Here is a 10349-nt window from a genome sequence, read left to right as displayed (position 1 = left end):
ATATAAAATTCTAATCGGGACAATATTCCCGCCAATGATAGAGAAAGTACGGGTCGGTACAACAAGCCATTTGTTAGGCAGTTCCTGTGAAGGGACACAACTAAACAATCTCCCACAATATTTCACAATCAAACCTGATCAAACGTGGAAAATTTACATTTATTTTTAGCGTATGTTTGGCAGTTAAAATGCCAGGACACACGAATAAGAAACAGTCACAGAGAACAAAGGGAAATGTCCGGGTAAATTATCAGGCAAAACTGTTTATCTACCCGAGGGAAATTATTAAGGTTCATCATAAGGAATTGAAAAATATGGCCGTGTTTACACCTCAAAAATTACTACGAGTACAGACAAACTGGTACATCCAGGAAAGTTTTAAGGCATGGCAGGAACTAGATATATAAAAGTTATATGAAGTCTACGTTTCTGAAAATTAAAAACTTACCTGGATTTTGATGTCCATTTTTTTCCAGTATGCAGAAGATAGCAAAATAAACAAACACCCGAGTTTCATTTGATACGGTCCACTCAGTTACACAGTTTAAACCTGTTAAATCACCTATTGTTTACAGGTGTCTATTGTCCATCTATTGTCCATTTAAATCAATACTACTCACAACATTGATTATATGAGGGGAGCTTCTCAATCGTTTTCACGACTTAGTTAATTTTTGCACCTTCTGCAGGAACGAAAAAAAATTGATAGCAAAATCTAGAAAAGTTTATAATTTTCTGAAACATAAAATGCATTTAAAATTTATATATCTAGTTCCTGCCATCCCTTAAAACTGTTCCAGGTGTATAGGTTAGTCTGTACTCAGAGTAAAATTTGGGGTGTAAATACGGCCATTTTAGCCAAAAGGTTATGATGAACCTTAAACGATATATGTGTGCAGACAGGGCTTAGAATTCTTAACGGAAGAACCAGAGGGGATTTCATTGGGCAATTAACTTGCCATAATCCTCGGGGGAGCAGTGTAGTTGACTACTTTATAGTATCAGAGGAACTATTAGATAAAGTTTCTTTTTTTAAAGTTCATGACTTTTTAGCTGATCTTTCTGATCACAGTCAGGTGTCTATTATGTTAAATATAGATATGAAAGTTCCTGTCCTAGATATTCAGAGTGAACACTCTCAGATAACCCCCCCTAAATATATTTGGAATGATGAGTCTGTATTAAAATTTCAAACAGCTCTGACCTCTAATGATATGCAAGAAAAAATATCAAAATTTATGTCTGACGACTCTGATTCTCAAAATATGACTTTAAAACTAAATGATATTATCTGTGAGGCAGCTGATAAATCTTTAAAACAAATTTTACCAAAAACCCCTAACTCTGTAAAGTCAAATACTAAAACTATAAAGAAACAACCAAAGTGGTTTGATTTTTCTTTAATTAAAATGCGTAAACAATTAGATGACAAGGAAAAGTTATTTAAAAAATATAATAATGACCCCATAGTGAGAGGGAACTTCTTCAGTTTTTAGTGGAAGAAGACGTCAAGTCTTCTGAAGACTTAAGGGGCCGACCCTTGGCATTGAGTCTCTGTATGCCGCATTCGTTTCTGTGTATTACAATTTCAAAACAACTTAGATTCCTGACACCGATTTTTACACATGATTAGGCATCTGAATCATTTAATTTGTAAATTATGATTGTAAAACAATCACTATCGTAAATATGACCCTTTTATTAATGTAAATTACTAGATTTCATCTCATCCACATGAACGTTATTTGTTTACTTGTAACAGGATGTTTTAACTGTAGAGATTTGTATTACGCATGCGTGAATTTGGTATCGGGACAACTCGCCCTGTTTACAAGTTCGCCCTTGAAGTTACGAATTTGCAATCCTGCAGACAAGAAGATTTTGTTTTTATATAAATAAAAAGGATATATAAAGTGTTGTCTTTATTCATGGTTTTCTTTTGTCATGTGAATTAGATGCCCTTCGTAACATACAAGTGAACCTCCCGTTTAGGAGCAAAAACTCCCGTGTATGAAATTTTTCAGACTCCATATTTGAACCTTTACTACTGTACGGGTGTAATTGACACCTGTGTTAAATTTTACCTGAACATCAAAGAAGATGTATAATTAATTATATGGCTTCACTTGACAACTTGGGTGTCAAACATACTGGTAATCAACGATGTTTACCTCCGGCTAACTGCCGTTGTGTTATCAAAACGATGTGTATTGGGAATATTGAAATACTTTTTTGTTACTTCCCTTTGTTTTATCCTGTTTTCAGTTATTTTGCTTTTAAAAATGTAAATTGTAAAAGACTAAAAATGATTAATATTTTAATCAAATAATCATTAAAGGATGTTGATTAAATGAATTTAAATGATTTTGGACAAATAAAAAAATTAAAATTTGTAAATTATTTTAGCAATCTAGACCTCCTTTCAAGGATTGAATTGAAGTTTATATAATAAATTTGTTTACATCTGATTAGAATTTAACATACAATATGTGCAACTAGACTAATAAAAGGTCTAGTAGTTAGATCCTAGTAAAATTTTGAAATTTAAATTTGTAAATGTTAGGAAATAGCAAGACATTTTACACTGTTTTTAAGTCTTTTTAAGCTTTCTACAAATATGACTTTCATAATGCTTAAAATCCATGCAGTACTAGTGTTAGTGTATGTTATTTTTTTAATTAATTTACGATGTTGCAAATATACATGTGGAGCTTATTTTTTCTTATTTGTCTATACATTTACAAATGATAAGGAGATGGAGACACGAACAAAAATATATACAGATAAGATATATAAATGTAATGATTCATTTGCAAGCAGTGAACAATCATTTGTCAAAAACAAAATAAAACAAAACAAGAAACAGATTCTTCTTATTATTTTATTTAATTCAAATATAGAGGCAATAAGGGAACTATAAACATTACAATTTGATGGAAATTTGATGAAAAAACACAATTTCTACATCATTTGGTTACATTAACGACAAAATTTATGTCGATAAAAAAACATGATGTTTTGACCATTCAGTACTTAATAGATGCATAGTTCTTGGGGAAAAGTTTCATCAAATAATATGAATATAAATGACTTTTTTTGTGCTCATTTTTTTCAGTGGGTTGTGATGATCTTCCAGTTAGGTTACCCTCATTTGGAGTGTTGTTCCCAACTTGTTAAAGGTCCATCTTTGTGCATAATTCAAAATTGGAAATTTCAACAAGCATCTAATATTCTTAATCTGGAAAATAAACCCTGGTCTGCTAGCTTCATGTATATTTTTTCTACCGATTTAATATATAACTAGAATCATGCAAACAGACTTAAGGAAAAGGCATGTAAGTTCATCATACAAATATGACACTTTTTCTAGACAATCCAGATCTTGCAAAATACGTCGCTAAAAATTGTAACCTTTAAAATTGTTGTTGTGCAGTAAAAACCCATATGGAAACTTTCAAAAGTTATGTAACAAGTCTTACTATTTTTATGCTCCATTTATGGGCAATATGTTTTCTAGTCTGTCCGTCCGTCCTGCTTCTGGTTATAAAGTTTATGGTCGAGGTAGTTTTTGATGAAGTTGAAATCCAATCAACTTGAAACTTAGTACACATGTGTTCCTCTTGATATGATCTTCTTAATTACTGCCAAATTAAAGATTTTACCTAATTTTCATAGTCAACTGAACATATAAAATGATTGTACGGATGGGAAATCCATGTACTTATGACCTTTTCTTGTTTGAAGAAAAATCATACATTTTAACGATAATGGAACAAAGCAGCCTGGGTAAGTGGGGGCTGCTTTTATGGTAATTCAAGTTACCTTTTATTCACCTTCTTCCACTTCAGAGCTATCAGCTCTTTGATTTAAAACTTTATAGAAAAACTAGGAAAAATAAATATAAACAGTTCCGTAAAGATCTTGTAGTACAACTAGACAACATGAGAGATAACAATCCATCCCAATATTGGGCCTTACTACAGTCTCTCAGTAATGAATCCTCTACGAAAGGAGATACATCTAATATTTCAAACTCTGATTGGTTACACTATTTTAAAAAGCTTAATTCAAATTCCTTACCTGTAAATAAAGAACTAATTGATTCACTTAATAAACTAGAAAAGCATAACATTTTCACAGAATTGGATTATAAAATTACAGAAAAAGAGATAAATGAAGCAGTTAAATCACTAAAAAACAATAAATCAAGCAGCTTTGACTCAATAATAAATGAGATGCTCAAGTGCAGCCAATCATTTCTGCTTAAATGTTTTGTAAAGATATTTAATAAAGTATTAACTTCAGGAAAATTTCCCGATATATGGGCTAAAGGATTTATAGTCCCATTACATAAAAGTGGATCTAAAGATGATCCCTCAAATTTTAGGGGCATCACGATAGGTAGTTGCGTAGGAAAACTCTTTTTAAAGATACTTAATAACAGATTAGAAAAGTTTATAACTAAAAGAAATATAGTTGGTCCAGAGCAGATAGGATTTTGTAAAGGAAAAAGAACTAGTGACCACATGTTTGTACTTAAAACCTTAATTGATAAATACACTAAGCAGGGACATAAACGCCTCTATACCTGTTTTGTTGATTTTAAAAAGGCCTTTGACAAGGTTTGGCATTTAGCATTATTTTTTAAATTGAGAAAGCTCGGATTGAGCGATTTATTTTATAATGTAATTAAAGATATGTATAAAAACACATCTCTATGTGTAAAAACTAATAGTAACACACTAACTGAAAATTTCCCATCAGATATTGGTGTTCGTCAAGGGGATAATCTGAGCCCTACATTGTTTAAACTTTTTATAAATGATTTACCTGAAATATTTGATTCTGGCTGTTGCCCAGTTTTACTAAACAACAGAAGCCTTAACTGTTTAATGTATGCAGATGACCTCATTATGATTTCTGAAACTTCATCTGGATTACAAAATTGTTTAGATAATTTAATGGATTATTGTAGTAAATGGGGACTAGAAATTAACATGAAAAAAACAAAAGTATTAATTTTTAATAACACAGGAAGAATTTCAAAGGAAAAATTCACATTTAATGGTCAGCTTATTAATAATGAGAAAAAATATAATTATCTTGGCATGATATTCACTGTATCTGGCAGATTTACAGATGCTAAGTTTAATCTTTATAATAAAGCATTAAAAGCCTTTTTTAAATTAAAAAGATATTTCACCCATTTTAAACCTAATATTAAAACACTTTTACATCTTTTTGACCACATGCTGAAGCCGATTTTGTTATATGGCTCAGAAATTTGGGGTCAATTCTCTCCAAATAAGTTACAATCAAAAGGAGACAACTATTTTTTCCAAATGTGCAAAGATCTAATTATTGAAAAATTACATATTAAATTTTGTAAATATTCTCTACAGGTACCTAGAAGATCAACAAACTTAGCAGTGATGGGAGAGTTGGGGCGCTACCCCCTATCTCTTGAGGTTATTCTTAATATGGCTAAATTTTGGCTCAGACTCACAGAACAAAATAACTCTCTCATTAAAGAAGCATTTGAAGAGTCTAAAATTTTATCTAAAACATATAAAGACAATTGGTTGGAAAGCATTTATTCATTATTTAAATATCTTAATTTAACCCCAGAATATTTGTTAAATCACAAATCTCATATAAAGTCAATTATCATTAAAAAACTCCGAATTAAATATGATGAAATTTGGCTTAACCAATTAAATAATGACAAACCTGGCATGGTGCAAGGAAATAAATTAAGGACCTACAGACTATTTAAAAATAATATAGGCCTTGAAAAATATTTATTGTTAAATAATTGTAAAACATTAAATGAGTTAACCAAATTTAGAATTAGTGCCCATGAACTTGAAATAGAAAAGGGAAGACATAAGGGAATACCCCCAGATAAAAGATTTTGTAAATTATGTAATAATGACATTGTTGAGGATGAAATTCATTTTCTTCTTCAATGTCCATCACTTAAAACTGAAAGGTCCAGTTTTATTTCAAATTTATCCTCTAAATTTACTAATTTTAAAACTTTAAATGACCAATCTAAATTTGTATGGTTGATGTCAAATGAAGATCCATTTGTTAATAACATAATGATTAAATTAATTGATAGTTTAATAAAATCTAGAAGAGTTAAATTAAGCATAAACACATGAGTAGTCCAGCTCTTCTTCTAATTATAAAACGGTACTGATTGTGTTCACTCACTCATTATCTTTGAGAATACATACTGTATTTGTTGTCTCCCTTCTCTTATATAATATTGTTTTAATTTTACTGTCATGTATTGTAATTTCAATGAAAAAAATCAACACAATTATTTGTAGACTTAAATTTAAACCGTAATTGTACTGCTCCTCGGGGCGTCTTGATTGACAAATAAAAATTGTTGTTGTTGTTGTTGTTGAAGGGGAAAATGATACAAAATCTGGTATAAAAATGACCAATCTGTGAAGAATGAAATAATTATCAAAGCACTAATAATAGTATAGGCAACTTACGAATTACTTTCCAGTAAATTTTGTATGTCAAAATGGTAATGTTATTACTTACAGTCAGAACTGGTTGTTTTGTCATGTGGTTGACACTGATTCAACTCAGATCAACCAGTGTCGTGTCACTGTACCTCATTTTTAATGGGAATGTGTTTACCTCGTTGTCTATCCAAGTTTTGGGATATTGGGGTATCGGGATCGTTCGCCCTGATTACATGTTCGCCCTAAGTTCGTTGGCACTGAGTTTATTCGCCCTGGGTTCGTTCGCCCTCTATTCATTTATGATATGTATATGTTACATCAATGAACGAAATATATATATTAAAATTTATGTATATCTATTGAAAGTAAAATACAGAAGATTTGCCACATTTTTATTAATAAAATAAAATTGGTCAAAATTTGGTAAGTCAATCTCTCTCTCAAAATAGATACTAGAATACCATGTATTTACACATGTTACATTAGAGCTATGTAACTGTTTACAACATATAAATGCATCAAATAATAAGCATCTCTAGATCTGTAGCTTAAAACATGCTTTTAAAGATTTGTTGTATAATTCATCTTTACACTGCTTAAAAATATCAGTAGATGTAAATGTGATTCCGAGATATCTATATAATTTTTCACTTTCAATCTCTTTACCTCCAAAATGTAATCAGCATTTTAAAAATTTTCCTGGCTTGTTAAAAATTATAGTATAGCAGCTAGCTTTAGGCAAAATTGTAGATTAACTTCAACACATTCAATTATATACACACAACGCAACACTATACTGAAAAATAAAATCAGGGAGAACGGACTCGGGGCAAACAGGTATTAGGGCGAACAGAAACTAGTGCGAACTAGAATCAGGGTGGACGGAGCCGGATTCGGATATTGGACAAACTGTAAAACTACGTAGATATATACAAAATGTTTATTTAAAGAAATATATATGGTTGAACATAAGTTTAAACATGTTAAATATAATAAATATATAGTCATGATAGTGGGGGCTAGTCTACTTGTCATAGTAACAGTTTCAAATCCTAAGACCTCTTGAACCCAGTGAGCGATGTCATATTTATAGCTCCTAGGGACAACTAACCCAGCCGACAGCATGACAGGCATGTTCAAGACCAGGAAATCTCCATATAATATTAATGACATTGCTGGTATCAGGTGAAAGAGTTACAGAACTAGAAATAACACTTATTACATTAACCAATTTACTCAAATAAATAGAATCAACAAGTAAACAAAGTAACCACCATTAAACATTCATTACAACTTGAAATTGGTGCATTCACAAATTGGCTTTCGCTAGCAAGGAAACTGATTAGCAGCAAATCGACAGTAAAAATCACTGTAAAATATATTAATGATTTTGTCTCATTATGGAAAATTGTCTAAATTTAAGTTTGTTATTTAATAGTTTTGTAAACATGATAATTAATGATTATTTAAGAATACTAAAATCATGATAATATGTCATGTATGTGTAGTCATTATTATTACTCATTGTGTTATCCTTGTCTGTCTGTATATCCATCTATTCTATTCTACTACTTTAGTTTCCTCAACCAAATATTATGAAACTTAAACACAATGCATATTATTTCCACAAAAAGCAGATTAAGTTTGAATAAGGTAGCATCACTTTTACTGTACTTGAGTTATGTCCCTTTATAATGTTATATTCAAAAGGGGACATCATGTTTGTCCTGTGGACATGATGATCACATTCCCCATATATTTAAAAATAAATAAAAAATGCTTGTATGAAAACCCCTTTCATCATGTTCATAACCATATTTATTTTTTCTGTTTTATTGCTTGTATCTAATGTAAAATGATGCCTTAACCATTTAATGTAAAATAAAGGCAGCAGTAGTATACCGCTGTTTGAAATTTTTCAATTGACTGAGATTTTCTTTTTTAACTATTTTCACTGAGAACCACCAGAGACATATAATACAAGAGATTGGCAACTCGGCGAAATCCTGTGATTTCACACGGCCAGATTTAAACCTCGCGAGATTTCTTTGGGTAATAGAGTCTTTATCAAAGTATTAAAAGTACTCGAAGAAAAGTTGAAGTTGAATCATAAACTAACTGTTTCAGTGTTAAATTTAACATAATTAATTGAATAATATGAGTTCATATGTAATTATTTGAAAATACAATATTAAATAATTAACACTTAATAAATTGTATGTCTTGTATCAGAGTTAATTTTATTTGAAAGTTTCATAATGGGTTCTATTAAATATACACCTGTCTCGGAGACATAATGTCACAGTGTGACATGTATATTCGGCTTGAATTATCCGATGGTCAGGTAAATCACAACCTGTTAAAATGAGTTTTATTTGACACCTGGTACTAACGAAGTTGTTAAACCACAGGTGTCCACTCTTTCCGAAAATACTATTTACAAAATATAAAATTGATTAATGTGTAGAAAAAAAACTTAATTTGTTTAATAAATTTATCGTTCGTCATGATTGACTTTTTCTTATATTCATAATTTGTTTGGATCATTAAAAATTGATTACTTTCTGGGTTCAATATTAATTTGGCTTGTATCGGTTTATTTTTATGATTGTCTGTAACTTCTTTTCTAAAGTGTGTTTTTCAAAATTTATTTTAAGAGCTTGCATTGAGTTGTTTTTATGATTGTCGGTAAATTTATGGTTTCTCCTTTCCACGGATTGTGTATTTAGTTAGGACTTACATTTAATGATCATTTAATAGAAAATGGCAATAAAAGTCTCACTTTTGACCTCGAAAATAAAGGTATTAAACCATATTGTAAGCTTAAGGAACTGCTAAATATACAATAAAAACTCACAGCAGCAGTAGGTATTGCTGCCATTTCATGTAACAATTTTTGTAAGAAGAAACATTTTATTATGTTATACTTCTGTTAACTTGGCAAGTTGACTTCAAAGCATACATCAGTTTAAATGCCATATTAATATCTAAATGTTTTGAAATGAACATGTTTCCCTCCTTTTTTTTTTTTTTTACTTTTGGACTAGTTAAAATCTCCTTTTAATTTTGAAACAGACATGGACATGTGTGAATAGTTTTACAACATTTTGACTTGATTTGTTAGCTAAAACCTTTTTTTAACTTAATACAAACTGCACAAAAATGTGTCTACCTTTGTTGTTGATCAGGCTGATTTAATTGATGGTTGCTTAACGTCCAGTGGCAAATATTTCATATTTGTTTACATATTGATGTGCGATTGTATGACATTTCTTTTCTGTACAGTATATGCAATATAATTTTTAACTTTCCACAAGAAACCAAATGATAGACATTAACAACTTTAGGTAACCAAAAGGCTCATGTATAATTAGCAATGAGTAAAATTCATACTGCACTGTCAACTATACAAGGTCTACTTAAGAAAAAGGTTTAACACATCAAACAAGAAAACTTACTGTCCGATTTATGAACAAAATAATAACAAAAAAATCCAAATATGATATATACAGCAACAAACCAGTGAATTACAGGCTCCTTACTTTGGAAAGGCACATGCATAATAAAGGCATTATAAAAGATTTCACCATTATCACAAGCCGTACAATTTTATGTTCTTGTTTGTTGTTATTTGTTATGTTTTTCCCCACAGTAAGCATATCTATAAAACCTATAAACCAATTAATTTGGTGTGGTTTTTGAATAAACCAAATTACAACTGTTAAAAAACACCAACATACATCCCAGAATTCTGAAATGAAAAGGACCAGTCAGACTGAGAATCAGAACATGTACATGTATTTATGTATACAATATATCTAGAATATCACTACACATGATTCCATCCTTTTTCAATAATTA

The 10349-nt window shown here is 30.3% G+C and overlaps 1 protein-coding gene across 1 annotated transcript in view; it reads left to right on the top strand.

Moving 5' to 3' along the window:
* The first annotated feature begins 82 nt into the window (after positions 1 to 82).
* Positions 83 to 10349, top strand: part of LOC134688430 (E3 ubiquitin-protein ligase listerin-like) — a 39775-nt gene continuing 29508 nt past the window's right edge. The window contains exon 1 of the mRNA XM_063549136.1: positions 83 to 242. Within this exon, the coding sequence (XP_063405206.1) occupies positions 189 to 242 (54 nt within the window). The 5' untranslated portion in view covers positions 83 to 188. The remainder of the gene's footprint in view (positions 243 to 10349) is intronic.

Source organism: Mytilus trossulus, chromosome 10 (assembly GCF_036588685.1).
Source record: "Mytilus trossulus isolate FHL-02 chromosome 10, PNRI_Mtr1.1.1.hap1, whole genome shotgun sequence".
Taxonomy (NCBI): Eukaryota; Metazoa; Mollusca; class Bivalvia; order Mytilida; family Mytilidae; genus Mytilus; species Mytilus trossulus.
Note: the sequence above shows the minus strand (reverse complement) of the source record. Positions and strands in the feature narration are given on the sequence as shown.